The sequence below is a fragment of the Apodemus sylvaticus genome, chromosome X (genome assembly GCF_947179515.1).
Source record: "Apodemus sylvaticus chromosome X, mApoSyl1.1, whole genome shotgun sequence".
NCBI classification, from domain to species: Eukaryota; Metazoa; Chordata; class Mammalia; order Rodentia; family Muridae; genus Apodemus; species Apodemus sylvaticus.
The window spans coordinates 101202699-101221428 of NC_067495.1; the positions used below are offsets into that span (position 1 = coordinate 101202699).

At 37.9% G+C, this 18730-nt stretch overlaps 1 protein-coding gene across 1 annotated transcript in view; it reads left to right on the forward strand.

Moving 5' to 3' along the window:
- Radx (RPA1 related single stranded DNA binding protein, X-linked) overlaps positions 1 to 17894 on the forward strand; it is a 72435-nt gene extending 54541 nt beyond the window's left edge. The window contains exons 12-14 of the mRNA XM_052170874.1: positions 6317 to 6607; positions 8398 to 8565; positions 17727 to 17894. Of these exons, the coding sequence (XP_052026834.1) occupies positions 6317 to 6607; positions 8398 to 8565; positions 17727 to 17848 (581 nt within the window). The 3' untranslated portion in view covers positions 17849 to 17894. The remainder of the gene's footprint in view (positions 1 to 6316; positions 6608 to 8397; positions 8566 to 17726) is intronic.
- Positions 17895 to 18730: the final 836 nt, after the last annotated feature.

Genomic DNA, 18730 nt, shown 5'->3' on the forward strand with positions numbered 1-18730 from the left:
GTTTTCACAGTCATTACTACTAGTACTCTGCCAAGATTGATGGGTCAGAAATTCTTCATTTATGTTTATGGTGGTCATATGACCCTAATGATGTATGATATTAGTAGGAATCTTCGGAATTTTTCTAATAGTTTGGCAGCACATTTACAAACTCCTCTCGAACATTCTTTCCTTAGACATGAAAACAGCCATCTTCTCCACAGAGCTGTGTTAGTTACCAATTATAGTCAGGGCGTGATAGGCTTGCAAATATACTTGTCTAGTTATTTTTAAGCCTCTGTGGTAGGGAGAACTAGAAAAAGTACTTGCTTACCTTACTTCTTATTAGGTATTTAGGTACTGTTAAGTCAAAACATTATTCCACACCTATGCTTCTAATTAAAATCAACAAATACCTTTTCACATTTGAGATTAAAGTAAAAGAAATTTATTCCACCGAAAGAATCCAAGCTCTATGCTTCTAGCTTTCTGTACTCAACCCTGAGGTGACTTATGACCCAGAAACCCCTATAAAATCACTCAAATCAAGAACTGCAAATCTTTGTGTTTACTTGAAGAACATCAATGAAACTGCCCTGGCCATCGAGGACATATATCTGAAAAGTCACCAAGGGATAGACCCACTGGTGAGATATAAGTCCTCATTATTAAATAACGTCTCAATGAGTGGAACCATTAGATGTAAAACAAGCCTTCAACACCTGAGCTTTTGGGGACATAGGAAAACCATAATACCTACCACAAATTTAAAAAGCTCTGAATAATGTTTTAAAGGTTTCTTGGCAGTTCTTTGCGTCTTGTTTTATGTATGTATGTATGTATGTATGTATGTATGTATGTATGTATTTTAAACTGCAGATTTTATTCCCCTCCCAGTCCACCCTCTGACTATTCCACATCCCATACCTTCACCCCTACCTTCCACCCCACCAGACCTCTAAACTCCCTGGGGACTCTGGTCTCTTGAGTGTTAGGTACATCTTCTCTGACTGAACCCAGACCCACAATCCTCTGCTATATATGTGTCGGGGGCCTTATATCAGCTGGTGTATGCTGCCTGTTTGGTGGTCCAGTGTTTGAGCCTGGCTGGTGGTCCAACTTCTGAGAGATCTCAGGTGTCCAGATTAACTGAGACTGCTGGTCCTCCTACAGGTTTACCCTCCTCCTCAGCTTCTTCCAGCTTTTCCCTAATTCAGTCATAGGGGTCAGCAGCTTCTGTCCATTGCTTGGGTGCAAATATCTGCATCTGACTCTTTCAGCTGCTTGTTGGGTCTTCTGGAGTGCAGTCATGATAGGCCCCTGTCTGTGAACACTCCATAGCCTCAGTAATAGTGTCAGGCCTTGGGACCTCCCCTTGAGCTGGATGCCACTTTGGTCCTGTCTCTGGGCCTCCTTTTCCTCAGGCTCCTCTCCATTTTTGTTCCTGAAGTTCTTTCAGACAGGAACAATTCTGGGTCAGACTTTCGTCTGTGGGATGGCAACCCCATCCCTCACTTGATGCCCTGTCTTCCTGCAGGAGGTGGGCTCTACAAGTTCCCTCTCACCAATGTAGGGCATTTCATCTAGGGTCCTTCCCTTTGAGTCCTGAGAGTCTCTCACCTCTCAGGTCTCTTAGTGCATTCTAGAGGGTTCCCCCAACCTCCCACCTGCAGAAGTTGCCTGTTTCTATTCTTTCTGCTGTCCCTTAGGGCTTCAGTCCTTTTCCCTCACCCAATACCTGATCATGTTCCCCTCTCCCTCATCCCCTTTCCCTCCCAAGTCCCTCCTTCCTTCTCCCCTTGTGGTTCCTTTCTTCTCCCTCCCAGGTAGGACTGAGGCTTCCTCACTTGGGCCCTTCAGCTTGTTGACCTTTTTGAGATCTGTTGATTTTTATCCTGGGTATTCTGTACTTTTTATTTTTTGGCTAATAACCACTTATTAGTGAGTACATACTATGCATGTCCTTTTGGGTCTGAGTTACCTCACTCAGGATATTTTCTAGTTCCATCCATTTGCCTGCAAAACTCAGGATGTCCTCATTCTTAATAGTTGAGTAGTATTCCATTGTGTAAATGAACCACATTTTGAAACAACCCAGATGTCCCAAGACAGAAGAATGGACACAGAAAAAGTGGTTCTTTTTGTATTTAATGTATTCCTACTGTTATAGCTTGATAAATTGTAACATTTCTTTCTGCACGGTCCTGTTGTAAACTAGGTAGATATTTACTTCTTGTATTGTATTGCTTAGAGATTGATTTCTTTAATTATTTTTAAATAATGCTTTATAATTTGGCTAACTGTTGGCATAGTTCCAAAGTTAAGTATACCAAAGAATATATATTTAAAAGACTTTAGTTTTTATAATGTCCCCTGTCTCCTATTCCATTAATCTCATTGTGGATAACTGTTTTTAATTATTTTTATTTTATATGGATGGTTATTTTGCCTGCATGTATGTGTCAGATCCCCTAGAACTAAAATTACAGACAATTATGAGATGCTGTATGGGTTCTGGGAACCAAACCTGAGTTCTCTTCAAGAGCAGCCCATGCCCTTAGCTACTGAACCATCTCTCCAGCCCACATGGATAACATTTTAATTTGTGATTTGTGTAGTGGCGTGTTTTCATTTTTCATAAGTAATTCATTACTTATGTACATTACTTATGTTACTTATTTTGTGTAGTAATTCTAGTAGTGATCAAGCTAAGTATATAAAATAGTTCTAGTTTATGATTCTTCATCTCATTTTTAGGAAAGCCTGAATTCTGAATAGATTTTTCCTCCAATTTCCCTGAACATGTAGCTATTCATAATCTGTAACTGCCAACGTACTTAGTTCATATTCATTTGTTGGGAACGTATAATTCAACTAAGAAATTATAATCTGAAGTTACTAAGATAAAAATAATTGAGCAGGGTTTCATAAAACATATAAACCCTCATATACCCTGTTAGTCTTTAATAATACATTTTTTGTGTGTGCACATATGTATATGTGTGTGTGAATGTATGTTTGTGTGTGTATGTGTGAGACTTATTCCTGCTAAGTTCAATAATATGATTTTTAGAATGTAAGATAAAAAATTTTAAATGGTTAAAATATTATATGACTTGTTCATGCTGTGGGAATGTCCAATATGGTTTGGGTCACTGAAGTAGTTAACTGCTGCTTTCTGCTGCTCATCTATTTCTCTTAGACAGTGTCAACATAGCACACCTGGATCTTGCAGTCACATGTCTCGTGCCTCTGCCTTTGAGTACTTTCTTTTTCTTGTGCTAAGACCGGAATCAACAGTAGGACATAAGCAACTGCAGAAGCAACTTGGCAAACTTGGTTAACTTACAATTACAGTTGCTCATTACGTAGCTTGCCTTCGCCTCCAGAAATGACAACATGAGAGGCCTATTTTTAAATATGTTTTATGTTCTTATTTTAGCATGAATGTTTCTTTAATTCTCATGGTGTATTATTCAATCAAAATATTATCTGTACCAAATTCTTTAGCACCATGTCTGATGATAGGTACCCAGAAATTGTTGAATGAATGTTGGAATGTGGAAGGGATAACTTATATTCTGCTTTAGAAACTAAACATACCAGTTGAATTGTACTTCGATAATAAATTGGACTCCTTAATAGCAAGTAAGGTCCTAGGGCAATGGCTCCCTCATGAAAGCACTTGCTCTGTGATTCTGACAGGTTGAGCTCAGATCCCTAACACCCACTTAAAAAGAGAAGCAGAGGAGCACATATATATAATTCCACCACCATGGCCACAGAAACAGGCAGATGCCTGGAGGTTGTTGGCCAAGTCAGTCTAGATGATCAGGAAGATTCATGTTCAGTTAAAGAACCTGTCTCAAAAACTAAGGTGGAAAGCAACAAAGGAAAACAGTCAACCTTACCCTTGGACCCTGTATGCACATGTGTCTGCATACACACATGCATATGATATACACATACAACTTAAAATAAAAAACTAAAAAAATAAGAATAGAGACCCCTTTTAAGCATTTGGTTGTGCGTGTGCACAAATAGGTTAAGTTCAGAGGACAATTTGTGAGAGTTGATTGTCCCTTCACACCACGGCAACCGCCTTTACCCACAGAGCCATTTTACACACCCACATCCTGAGATATTTCATCTCAATTTATTTGCCTCTTTCTTTACCATATGCTATTTGCACCTGAAAGGAGTAGCAGACATACTAAATGCAATATTTTTTTTGGTAGGAGAAATGTTATTAGAGAAAAAAAGGCTGTATTTCTTCAGATCACTTTTAGCAAAAATTACAAGTTTTATTTTAGACTTGAATTCTATGAATACTGAGTAATTTTTATAGTTACGTGTAACCTCTGCCCTCAGGAGCCCAAGGCAGAATGATCAGAGGTTCAAGGCCAGTCTCAGTTGCATATTGTGTTAATAGTCCATCTTGGACTATATAAGGCTTTGAAATACAAGCTATTTTAGTGTACTTCTCTGTTGCTGTGATAAAACACTAACCAAAAGCAACTTGAGGGAGGAAAGGATATGCTTGGCTTACATGTGAGAATCCATCCATCTTGGAGGGAAGCCAAAGGCAGGAACTGAAGTAGAAACCAGAGAAATGTTGCTTATTGGCTTGCTTCCTCTGCCTTGCCAAGCTGACCTGCAGCCCAGGAACAGCACTGCCTACAGTGACCTGAGCCACCCCCCATCAATTATTAGTTATGGCAATGTCTCACAGACATGACTCCAGAGCTGTCCAGTCTGGAGAATACCCTACTTGAGATGCCCTCAAACCTCTGAGCCATGGCAAGTTGACAGTTGAAGCCAACAGACACAAACAATAAATAAATGAGTGAATATTACTGCTGTCAGGAATTTTATTTCACTTGGTTGTATTACATAAAAGAAACATGAAGAGGCTTGCAGTGCCATAGGAGGAACAACAATATGAGTCACCCAGTACTCCCAGAGCTCCCAGGGACTAAACCACCAACCAGAGTACACATGGAGGGACCCATGGCTCCAGATGCATATGTATCAGAGGATGGCCTTGTTGGACATCAATGGGAGGAGAGGCCCTTGGTCCTGTGAAGGCTTGATGCCCTGGTGTTGGGGAATGCCAGCGTGGGGAAACAGAAGTGGGTGGGTTAGTGGGGAAGGGATCACCCTCATAGAAGCAGGAGGAGGGAGGATGGGATAGGCGGTTTCTGGGGCGGGGAACTGGGGAAAGGGGATGACAGTTGAAATGTAAATAAATAAAATATCCAAAAAAAGAAATAAGTTACTTTATTTTTTAATCTTTAATTAATTTATTTATTTACACTACAGATTTGATTCCCCACCCCAGTCCACCCTCTGACTGTTCCAAATCCCATACCTCCTCCCCACCCTCTGTCTCAATGAGGATGTCCACCCCCCACCCCCACCCAACTGACCTGTAAACTCCCTGGGGCCTCCAGTCTCTTGAGGGTTAGGTGCATCTTCTCTGACTGAACCCAGACCTGGCAGTCCTCTGCTATATATGTGTTGGGGGCCTCATATCAGCTAGTGTATGCTGCCTGGTTGGTGATCCAGTGTTTGAGAGATATCCGGGGACCAGATTAATTGAGACTGCTGGTCCTCCTACAGGGTCACCCTCCTCCTCAGCTTCTTCCAGCTTTTCCCTAATTCAACCACAGGGGTCAGCAGCTTCTGTCCATTGGTTGGATGCAAATATCTGCATCTGACTCTTTCAGTTGCTTGTTGGGTCTTCTGGAGTGTGGTCATGATCAGTTACATTAAACTAAAAAAAACAAGAAAAAGAAAAAGAAACATGTTTATTTAAGAGCATTTGGAAAATGTAGAAATACAAAAAAAAAAAAAAAAACCGACAATTACAAATCTCCGTAATTCCAACAAATGGGAAAAATACAACACCTATTATTTTGGAGTAAAGCTTATTTAGAAAGCAAATTTAATTCTTTCTGAATGTGTACAATTTTAAAGATTTATTTATTATATATTTTGCCTGCATGTATGACTGCACAACATGTGTGCATAGGTCAAAAAAGGGCATTTGATCCCCTGGAACTGGAGTTATGGACAGTTGTGAGACATCGTGGGAGTGCTCACCCCAGATCCTCTGCAAAACAAGTCCTCTTAAGCAACCAAGCCTTCACTCCAGCCCCCTCCTTCTTACCTTTAATAAGAATTATCTTTTAGATACTTAACTTTCGTTTTGTTAGTGATTGTTTTCTAAAGCTACTTAACTCTTCCTCATTAATCTGTCCTCTTTAATGTAGTGAATGCCTTGATTCAGCCAATTTATGGGCTAATTTTGCCTATCTCATTGTGTTTTGAACAGGTCGAGAAAATTCAGCTGCTAATGCCACAGGGAAGTCCAGAAGAATCATAATTGATAGATGGGAGAGTCAGTTGTGGCAAGATAAGAAGTTTAGCTTGAGAGACCACCTACATTATGGTCATGTCGATCCTGAAAGTATTCCACGGAAATTTATTTTGGAGCATGAAAAGTTTCTCACCCAGCAGTTTAATTCTCAGCCTGCAAAATACATACCACCAGAAAGAAAGCCCCCCAAACTCGAAGAATTTCAGAGTGCCCGAAGCCTTGGACATTTTGAAGTAACCATCCTTGGTAGGTGAAGTTATCTTCTATTATTCTTGAATACTATTAATTTAATATATTTTCATATTTAAATATAGTTAGGAGTTGCTTTTAAAATGTATATAAGCAACCTCTCCCATATACAAGTCCAAGGGGGGAATTTCTGTTTGGCTCAAACTAAATGAAGAGAACACTAATTCTGATATAATATAAATAAAGTTCATATTGTAGGTTTTGCAGCACTGACAAGTCCTTGGAAAATTGGGGGATATGAGTGTGGGAACTAATAGAGCCTTCCTTTACCCATGACTAAACTGACTACTGTCTGTTGATCTTTTGTCTCTATAGTGTCAATGCTAATGGCCCTAAATTTTGTCTAGCAACTCTTTTTTTACCATTATCCCCTCGGCCTCTTCTTTCCTGTTCTCTCACATGTAAATATGAATGCAGCAAAACATATAAATATCCACTGACAGTGAGAGATTTAATTTTCAGATGGTCTTCACTAGACTGTGGTGTGTGATTTCTTCAGGTACTTTATCAAATTTAGTTTCATATCCAGGAAACAAATGTCAAGCCAAGATTTCCCTATACGTCACATAAAGTAACCATAGAAACAAAGAGTCATAGAGAAACACAGGACTGAATGTTTTTCTTCCTTTAGCACTCTACAGATTGATTGAAACAGATTGACTCTACGTCTCAGCTGACTCATATGTAGTTGTCACTTTTTATTAGCTTTGGCTATGAGTCAGCTAAAAGCAAGAATAGGGCAGAAAGAACACAAATTCGTCACACTGCTCAGCAGATTGAATCAATGTTAAAAGTGTGCTATTTTTATATAAATGTTATCTTACCTGTCTTCAAAGATGGTTTAGACATAAAATATGAGCCTTTTATGGATTTTAAAAGAAGGATAGAATGTAGGTATCACTAGATCCATAGAGATAACCAATTTCCCACCATTTGGCAGTAATTTTCCCTGAGTTTTCTGGCATGAAGAAAGGGCATTCTTTTATTTATTTGATTGCATATTTGATTTTAGAGCTAAAGGAAACTTACATACCTTCAAGTCTCACACTCAGACTGAGTACAAAGAAGACCATGATTGAAAATCAGGTTTCCTGGACTGGAGAGATGGCTCAGTGGTTGTGAGCACTGACTGCTCTTCCAGAGGTCCTGAGTTCAATTCCCAGCAACCACACAGTGGCTCACAACCCTCTGTAATGATCATCTGATTTCATCTTCTGCTGTGTCTGAAGACAGCAACAGTATAACCACATATATGAAATAAATCTTTAAAACAAAATAGGCTTCCTGAATCTCTCAACCACTTTTTGTTTCAGAGAAAACAAATATTGAATATTGGAATGGTGGGATTTTAAATTCAAACAAAATTCAAATCTAAATATACCATGTAAAGTTATTATATAATTAATGTGGTTGCAAATGAGTTTTAATCTTCAACTCTATTTATTTTCTAAAGATAGGAAAATACATTAGAGATAATTGATTCCCACCTTGACCTTATATATAATCACTTATAACAATGATGCATGGTTAAATAAATCTATAAATGAGTGTATTTCATCATGTGATTTTATAACCCATAAGTTCTTCTCTTTAATGGTTTAACATAATACAGAAATAAAATAAATAGAACTCATCATGCAATTGAGTTTAGTTCCCAGTATGTCAACAGGTTTTCACAGGGCTCAAACTATTTGGTGCATGTTAGGTAGGATCAAAACAGGAAACTCAAAGTAGCAAAATATGTTAAGCCTCTGAACATTTAATAACATGTGGCCTTTCTCTTACAGGTTTGAACCAGGAGATTGCAATTGATGTTGCATTTCTACCTATGTATTCCCCAGAAGATGTTCAAACATCTCAAATAGACACATTTTTGACCTGCATGAATTACAGCTGTGTGTATCCACCAGAAGCACCTGTCAGTGGAAGGTTGCGAGATCCCAAGGCAGTTGCAGGTGACTGTTCTTTTTGTTTACTTTTAAAAAATTCTATAAATGACCCTGTCTTAGTCAGGGTTTCTATTCCTGTACAAACATCATGACCAAGAAGCAAGTTGGGGAGGAAAAGGTTTATTCCACTTACACTTCCACACAGCTGTTCATCACCAAAGGAAGTCAGGACTGGAACTCAAGCAGGTCAGGAAGCAGGAGCTGATGCAGAAGCCATGGAGGGATGTTTCTTACTGGCTTGCTTCCCCTGGCTTGCTCAGCCTGCTCTCTCATAGAACCCAAGAATACCAGCCCAGAGATGGCACTACACATAAGTGGTCCTCCTCACTTGATCACTAATTGAGAAAATACCCCACAGTTGGATCTCATGGAGACATTTTCTCAAGGGAGGCTCCTTTCTCTGTGATAACTCCAGCCTGTGTCAAGTTGACACACAAAACCAGCCAGTACAGACCCTAACCTTTTCCTACTGGCAACATTTTTATTTTGCCTTAAGTCATTTGATATGCGTACCCCTTATAATTTAATCTTTACTGTGGCTTTTAAGTAAATTAAATAGCTTGTTTCCATTCCAGTGAGACATAAAGAATATTTTGTGATTGTAATCACTTTATCAGACTGACAGAGTATGTGCATGGAGTAGTGTAAAGCTTCCCTTTTATCCTTTATCCTTTCCTGGATGATTGCCTCGGGTTATAAATCCTTAGTAAGGTACTACAGTATAATTGTTTTCTCATCAATGTTTGGTTATTCAAGTGCTATTGATTCTATTCCTTCAGGATGACTAAGAGTATATGTGATCCCAACAGTGCAACTCTTCAGCTGTTTATGTTGCTTCATAAAAATATCAACTTTTTCCATTCTATACCTCGAAACTTAACTCTGCAGTTATAGGTGTCTTGTCCATTCTGTTGTCTCTATTCCTTGCCCAAGTGATAAAGCTTCTTGTCATTTTCATTGAGTCCAACAAGATAATCCATTTGAAAGAGTGGGTTTTTTAGTTTTTTATTAAATATTTTCTTTATTTACATTTCAAATGTTATCCCCTTTCCTCATTTCCCCTCCCAAAACCCCCTATCCCTTCCCCCTTCCCCTGCTCACCAACCCACTCACTCCTGCTCCCCTGTCCTGGTATTCCCCTATACTGGAGCATTGAGCCTTCCCAGAATCAAGGCCCTCTCCTCCCTTTGATGTCCAACAAGGCCATCCTCTGCTGCCTATGCATCTGGAGCCATGGGCCCATCCATGTGTACTCTTTGGTTGATGGTTTAATCCCTGAGAGCCCTGGGGTACTGGTTGGTTCATATTGTTGTTCTTCCTATGAGGCTGCAAACCCCTTCAGCTCCTTTCTCTAGCTCCTCCACCAGGAACCTTGTGCTCAGTCCAATGGTTGGCTGAGAGCATCGACCTCTGTATTTGTCATGCACTGGCAGAGCCTCTCAGGAGACAGCTGTATCAGGTTCCTGTCAGCAAGCACTTCTTGGTATCCACAGTAGTGTCTGGGTTTGGTGACTGTATATGGGATGGATCCCCAGGTGGGGCAGTCTCTGGATGGCCTTTACTGCAAAGAAAACCATTTATTGCAAGTTTTTGGTGGGTCCCTCTAAGCCAATGAAGCTCTAGAATCTCAATTTTTGAGCATGTCTTATGGGAGCTCCCTGATGATATGACTTGGCATTCCTCAATGTGCAAACTGAGTTTGAGTATCTAATTTTATGAGATTCATAAATTTTCCATTTAGAGATGATTTGTTAATTAGCTTGCGATATCATGTCCTGTTATCACAACTCCTTGGGCTCTCGGTGGTCCTAAATGTCTTAACTAGTTGAAAAATTTCTGTACTCATATTTTTCTTTCATATCTTATCTACCCTGTCACATGCTTTCTGGTATATGCATACGCAGTTCTTATACAATTGTAGGTCAGAGTTCCCACTTATCTGCTCATTGCTAATGGGAGTATTCTTCTGGGCACCATTAGCATGCTAATGACATGAGAAATACCTGGTACCAGTCTGCCAAGTGGTTAATATTTGGACATGAAGGACACAAATCACTAAAGGAGAAAATCAAGGTAGTAACTAAAAGCAAAATGATTCATTGTCAGTGGAATAGCTCATTTTTATGATATAGCAGTAATAATAATGACATCATTAACTCTGTACTGATCACTATGCCTAGCCTATCAACTAATCCTCATAGAGACCCTGTCAACATGAACCCTGCTATCCCCTATTTACAAGTAAAGTACACTGAAATCCGGTGTCTCAGCAGCATGAATAACAGCGCTATAACTTGAATCAGAAAGTGTGCTTGATTCCAAACTTTTCTATTACTTTTACAATTCTATCATGAGAGATCAAAATAGGCTTGGTGATATAAAACAGTCCTTGGTTCATGGGATAACACTGGTGTCATCTTTTAAACATTATAAACCATTTTCTTTTTAAGCACAAAAGCTATGCACATGAATCATTTAAATTTTTAACAACTACAGAAAACTCCTGGGTAGAAGTGAAATTTCCCTTCAGGTCTTCCCAGGTCCAACCTTTCTTATTTATAACATGTTTTTATACAAAAGCATATACTAATCATAATTTCCTATCAAAGAAACGCATATAAATTATATTCTATAGACATAGTTTTATAATCAGCTTTCCCCCCTATAACACAGCTTGGACATTTTTCGTACTTGCATAGCAAGAGCTATTTCATTTTCAGAAACAGCAATATACTCCACTATGTGACTATACCAGAATTTGCTTTAATGGTCCCCTAATAGAGAGTGTTTAAGACCGGTTCTGGCCAGCCAAGGCATGTTGGCTAATACCTTTTACCCAAAACTCAGAAGGCTAAGTAAGGTCTGAGGATCTCTGTGAGTTTGAGGCCAGCCTGTCTGTAAGGCAAATTTAATTTTAGGCCAGACAGTTCTAGAGATTTTGTCTCAATAAACAGTTTGTTTTCAAATGATTTTTCTGTTACCAAATAATACTGCAACAAGTATGCAGGTCTACATGTGTGTGTATGTGTTTGTGTTTGTGTGTGTGTGTGTGTGTGTGTGTGTGAGAGAGAGAGAGAGAGAGAGAGAGAGAGAGAGAGAGAGAGAAAGAGAGAATGTAGATGTGAAATCTTTGTATAATTATACAATTACATCTGTAACATTAATACCAAGAAGTCAGTGACTCAAAAGATAAAACCACTGAAAACTGTAATAAATATTGTAAAGTTGTCCTCCAAATGGCTATATTAATTTAATTGACACCAAAACAAGGTGTGAACCCTAGGTATTACTGGGCTTGCTGATATTTTTCCAACCCTTGGGCCAAAAGTAACATATTATTTTACTGTATTCTTCTTGGTTATTTTTGACACATTGATTTATTTGTAAGGGACTTATGGCAGTAGGCGGAAGCCAAAAGACAACTTGCAGGAGCCAGATCTCTCCTTCTACCTTTTGGTTCTAGGAGAAAACACAAGGGAGCAGACTTGAGAGCAAGCATTTTGCCCAAAAAACCATCCCAGTAGCACAAAATGTCTTTATTTTCTTAAAATCTAAAATTTCTTGTTAGCCAATTGTTTATTTTTGTCTTTTCTAGAAACTTCACTTGCTAGCATTTTAAAAAATGTTTTCCTGTGAATGTTATTCATCTTATTATTAACTGGGGTTGTCTTTTCATGTTGAAAAATACCCTTCATTGTGTATTAAAATACTTTAAAAAATACCCTTCATTATATATTAAAATTACTTTTTACCCAGTTTGACATTTATTCAAAGGGAGGACTGCCTTGGTAAGTAAGTAATTTTTTTTTTTTTCGAGACAGGGTTTCTCTGTATAGCCCTGGCTGTCCTGGAACTCACACTGTAAACCAGGCTGGCCTCGAACTCTACCTCCCAGAGTGCTGGGATTACAGGCGTGTGCCACCACTGCCCAGCTGTAATTTTACTCTTAAGTAATTAAGAATATCATGATTTGTGGCTCTTCAGTTTATGTCATATTCAAAGGTATCACTGGTTCCAAAGCATAAAACTACACCGTCGGCCCAGGGAGATGGCTCATCTGTAAAGTTCTTGCTCTACAAGCATGAGAACTTGAGTTCAGATCACTAGCATCTATCTAAACTATGGGCTTGGTGACAGAGGCAGACACAGGCAGATCCCTGGATGCTTCGTGGCTGTAGAGTCTAACCTAATCAGCAAGTACCAGGCCCCATTGAGAGAACCTCACAATATATTTTTGGCTCAAGAGGAATGACACCTTGGGTTGACATCTAGCCTCTACAGACACATTCACACATATGCACATGTTCATACATATACCAATTCATTGGTTTGGAGGTAATTTTTAATAGTCTTCTTTTTCTTCACATATATATTTTTATTATGATCAAATGCCAGAAACTTTAGCAGTAGTTCACATTTCCTCTTCTCTCTACCCCTTGGTAACTATTCCACTTTCTCTATGCATTTTCATATTATAGATATTTCATCCAAATGAAATCATACAATATTTGCCCTAATATATCTGTTTTATTTGCCTTAATATAACATTTTCAGGCTTCATCCATGTTAAAATATGTATCAGCATTTCATTCTTTTTATGGCTGAATGCTTTCTCATTCTATAATATTTCACATGTTGTTTATCCATTCATCTATTAAATTTCTAGAAATTTAGCTTATCTCCAACTTTGAATATTGTAAATAATTATATATATATATATATATATATATATATATATATATATATATATATATATATATATATATACAGCCATGTCTTTGGATCCATGTTTTTAGTTCTTCAGGTACATATAAATACCTCAAAATAGAATTACTGATTTATTCTTTTAAATTTCTTTTTACTCATTTACTTTACATCCTGCTAACTTCCCGCCCCCAAGTCCTTCCCCCCACCCCCCATCCCCTATCCCCTATCTCCTTCTCCTCTGAGCCCATGAACCCCTGGATTTCACCCTATCCTGACATGTCAAGTGTCTGTGAGACTAGGTGCATCTTCTCCCACTAAGGACAGACAAGGCAGCCCAGCTAGAAGAACATATCCCTTGTACAGACAACAGAATTTGTGATAGTCCCCACTCCAGTTGTTTGGGACCCACATGAAGACCAAACTGCACATCTGATACATATGCATGGAGAGGACTAGGTCCAGCCCATGTATGATATTTGGTTGGTGGTTCAGACTCTGCGAGCCCCAAGGTTCTGGGCTAGTGGACTCTGTGGGTATTCCTGTGGAGTTTCTATCCCCTTGAGGGCCAGCAATCCTTCCTCCTATTCTTCCATAAGAGTCCCCTAAGCTCCACCCACTGTTTGGCTGTGGGTGTCTGCATCTGTCTGAGTCAGCTGCTGAGTGGAGCCTCTCAGAGGACAGCCATGCTAGGCTCCTGTCTGCAAGCACAACAGAGTATCATTAATAGTGTCAGGGATTGATTGGGTTGGGTCTCAAGTTATTGGTTGGCCTTTCCCTCGATCTCTGCTCCATCCCCCATCACTGAATTTCTTGTAGACAGGATAAATTTCGGGTTGAAAGCTTGTGGGTGGATTGGAATCCCCATCACTTTATTGGGATTCCTACCTGGCTACAGGAGGTGGCCTCTCCGAGGTCTATATCCCAATACTGCGAGTCACAGCTAAGAACACCCCCCCCCATTTATTCTTGGGTGGCTCTCTACCCCAAGTCTCTTTCTCCTTCTGGAGATGCGCTCTACCTCCCAACCTCTGTCAGTTGCAGATTTTAAATGGTATTCTTCTGTGTAAGTTTTTGAGGAACAGGCCAAGCTGTTTTCCATTGCAAGTATACTATATTTCACATATCCAATGAGCCATGTATGAAGATTCTAGTTTCTCCACAGCCTTACAACATTTGTTCACTTCTTATTGTCTTGTTTAACTTTTAAACAATTACACATTTATTTTTAAATGTATGTATGAGCACATGCATCTGTGCCATGGTGTATAAGTGGAGGTCAGAAGAAGACTTAGTTTTCTCCTACTTTGTGGATTCCAGGGATCAGACTCAAGTGATCAGACTTTCCCCACGAGCCCTAATCCTTTGTTGTGTTCTGTTTTGTATAGAGCTGTATGAGTGTATAGGAAGGGGTACTCTTGTGAGTTTAGTTCTGCATTTCTCCCTATAACCAATGATTTGAGCATCTTTTCATGTACATATGGGGCACATATATAGCTCAGGAGAACTTTTTATTCAAGTACTTTGCTCATCTCTTAATTTTTAATGGAATAAGTTATCATTAATATGACTTTGTTCTTACAGTCTAAAATTTTAATCCATTTAGAATTCATGTAGAGGGTAAAGTCACAATTTTGCATATATTTTACAAATGATTAACCATTTATCACACATCATTTAACAAACCTTGCTATTATCATTTTAATAATGAAGTTGGATATATATATATCCACTTGAAAATATTATGTTAATGTGTCTACTGAACATATCTATAGTGTAATACATAATTTTCATGTATTTAGAAAACATTGATCCTCTGGGTAGTCAGGGTTTCCCATATTGATTTCAAAGACAAGAATTACTGCACTGCATTATATTGTAGGTTGAACTGTGCTGCAGTTACAAAGCAGCTCTAAGTCACAGTGACTGAGCACAATTACAGCTTCTTTCTTGCTCAAGTGTTGTGCAATCAGTTAGCAACTCCCTTCTTATGAGCCCTGCTTGCTTCCTTCTTGTTGCTAACACAGCAGGGGGAAATGGGCTTCTAGAGATGTGAAGGCAAAGAAAAAATGGAGGACAAATTCATTTTTATTTACTTTGGACAAGAAATGATGTATCACTCCAAATCATATTCCCATTTGCCAGAACTGTTAACATGATGCCAGTAAACTACAAAGACTAGGATACTTTCTCTTCCCCTGTGACCAAGAATAAGGAGCACTGGGAATATGCGGGGCTTCATTTGTCACATCTACTTTATACATGTATTTTCCTAAAATATGTAATTCTAACAATTTCATGAAAATTTACAAAAGTTCATTTTATATAAGTAAAATCCTATAGTCTTTTTCCAAAAGACTTCTGTGACATAATTAATATCTTAATTTTATTATAGAAGGGCTTTCTTAAATAAAAAAAAAACTTAATGCTGCTATATTAGTAGCTTCTGTGTGTTAGCCACCATTCTAAGAGCTTCATATCTATTTCATCTGCAAGACAGTCTATGATATACATACTAGACATGTAAATTTGAGAGTAACTTGTCATTTACTCAAAGTATAGCATAACTGACAAAATCAGCCAGAGAGAACTGTTCAGTTTTATGTTATAGATGGTATGTAAATCAATTTTAAAAGTCACTATATGATAGCTTTGGTTTGTTTCAGTTAGCATCAAATATAAAGATCTTAGAAAATTTTCAAAGTATCAGGATTAATGTCCTTCACACTTAAAGAAGATAGTTATACAATATTACCAATTATTGGCCACATTCATTGCTTGTTCAAGAATTCAATTCATTCATTAGGGCTTTTATATATATATATATATATATATATATATATATATATGTCTAACAGACGAGGCTGTTGAGATATTGAAACTTGGGCTTTTCTATATCCCATCAAAGGCTCATTTGGTTCTCTTTGGCATGTTGTGTGCTTTAATTAATGAAACAAAAACAAAAGCAAGCGAAGTCCCTGGACTTTAGTATCCATAGCATAACAAGTGAAAAGTATGCACCACGATGCCATACGTGCAGTTTAGGTCACCATGTAACTGTGATTGTTACTTCTCAATGTTTTTATTATTTTGTATTTAAAACGATTACCACTGATCCCTGTTATCCATTTAGCTTAATAGTAGTTGCCTAGTGTTTCGATAGCTTCATTAAAATATGAGAGTCAAAAAAAAAATGGAAGAAAGCAAAGCAAACTATTTCTCCTACGTTTTTCAAATTGGCTCTCTGTCACAATACTTCATCGTGTAACTAGGCCATTTGTAATGCTGCCTTGGACTTTACTTCTTCCTAAAGGCTGCCACAAGTGGATGATCACAGTCTTCTGAGGCCTTCTCTGGCCATGTGGGAAACCCCTGGGTGTGTGTATGGTCTTCTTACATAAGATCATTTAAAGGAACGTGTTCCCTTACATATCTCACTTCTCAACTTCTTGAAACCCTGGATTTTCAGTATATTGCTCGTTCTAACTGCACTTGTATCACCAATGCTTTATATTGCATGCTTTTAAGAAAATCCTCTGTTGAGAGGCCACCACACCTATGAGATTGCACGAAACTGGGTAGACCAAAAGCAAGCTCTAAGTCTGTCATTGAGGTAGCTGTCAGATAGAGCAAACCACAATGGCAGCAATGAGGATAAATCTTGCAATGGTCCCTTTAGTCTAGCAAACTCATCCAGGGATGAGAACTGTTCTGCTTACGAACTGTTCTGCTCTAGAGTGTGAATGGTGGTAAGTAGGCAGTTTAATGCTCCCAAATACATTCAGAGCATAAGATAACAATTTCTTTCTTTGTGAATATTTGTCCTGATTGTTCTAAATATTTGTCTAAGTTCTGCAGTTTGGTATATATTGACTCTGAAAACTTTGCCAAATTATATACTATGCATGCTTAGAAAGACAGAGATCTGGAATCTCCTGCTATGCCTTTTTCAGTAATACCTTTTTTTCATAAAAGTTCATGAGAATGTACAAAGCTGCGTGAGTTCTATAAAAGTACACTTTGAAAGAATACCGAGTAACATGCATATTTACCTATAAACATGCATATAAATTAAATCAAAATATATAAGATACATTGATGGTTTGTTTTGTCTTTGTAGATTTATTTCAAAATAATAATTTCCTATAAAGATAAAACCAGTCATCTTTGTGCTTCTTTAAAACCTAAAATGTTGGTTTGTGACCTTTAAAATACACAGATTTGCTTTACTTCACCCATAAAAAGAAAGGAAACCAAATATCCTCAGAGATGTGTATAAGAACATTAGTGACTGTGTCTATTGGCATGTTCTCTGTCTGGAGAAATTTGGTAAATGCATGTGATTAATTACAAAGTTTAAGGATGCCATTAATATTGTAAGGGAAACAATCATCAGTTTGTTTGATTCTAAAGTAAATATTTAACTATTTTACAGTCCTTACTATCTGTTTTTGCACTTTTAGGTGATATTGTAAAGGCAGCAGCTGACCTGGATAGAGCCCACATCATCGCTATCTTGGATATCTGTAATTTGGGTAACAATAAAGTGGAAGTCTGTTTGCAGAAAATTTATACTCCAGAATAGGCTTCTTAAAGAATTGTAGACAAAATAATTACAGGTTATATATAGTATACTGTTTAGAGAGAATTTGTTATTTTCTTGGTAGTTTCATCAGAATACTACATGACCTGGAAAGTTAAGTGGTTTTCAGTCTGTCTTGTATTTGGAGCGCTCACTACATATTAGATTCATTATTGAAAAAAAAAACTCAAGTCAATTTTATGTGTCAAAGATTACTTCACTTGTATGTGACTATTATCTTAACTTGTAACAATTTATGTTTTACAGTTCATTTTGCAAAGTGTTATTTGTATTCCAACATCTCAGTACAAGGTATCTTGGCTTATAAAATTTAAGACCTCCCTGATTTTATTCACATACAGTAATAAATCTTGCATTACAATTTCTAAGACTAAGTTATCGTTCCCCTAAAGTGACCACCTACATTTCTTGTAAGCAGGGTAGTTCCTATCATGTCCACACACATGGATTGTAATGATCCAATTGCCTCCAGTCCCTGCATTTGCTCCTAAGTGAATATGCTGTACTGTCACGAAAAATTTCAACCTTTTATTGTGATTTCCAATGCCTTGAAGTTTTAAGGCATTAAAACCAGTCTGTAATGTTAAATTCAGAAGCTATAGGATATCTACATTCTTACTGTGTTCGTTGGTAATTTCAGTATATGCAATGTGATTTTAGACTGTGAAATTTTATCTCACATTAATATCTGAAGTGCTTGTATTAAAAGTAAAGAAAAGTAACTAAGGGAATTTGTTTCAGTCTGGTCTTCTACTTGTTATACTGTGTTTCAAAGATAAATGGTCACTCTACATTTGTGAAGACCTGTGTCTGACACCCAAGTGGCTAGCTAAATAAACCAAAACAATTATCAAGATGAATCTG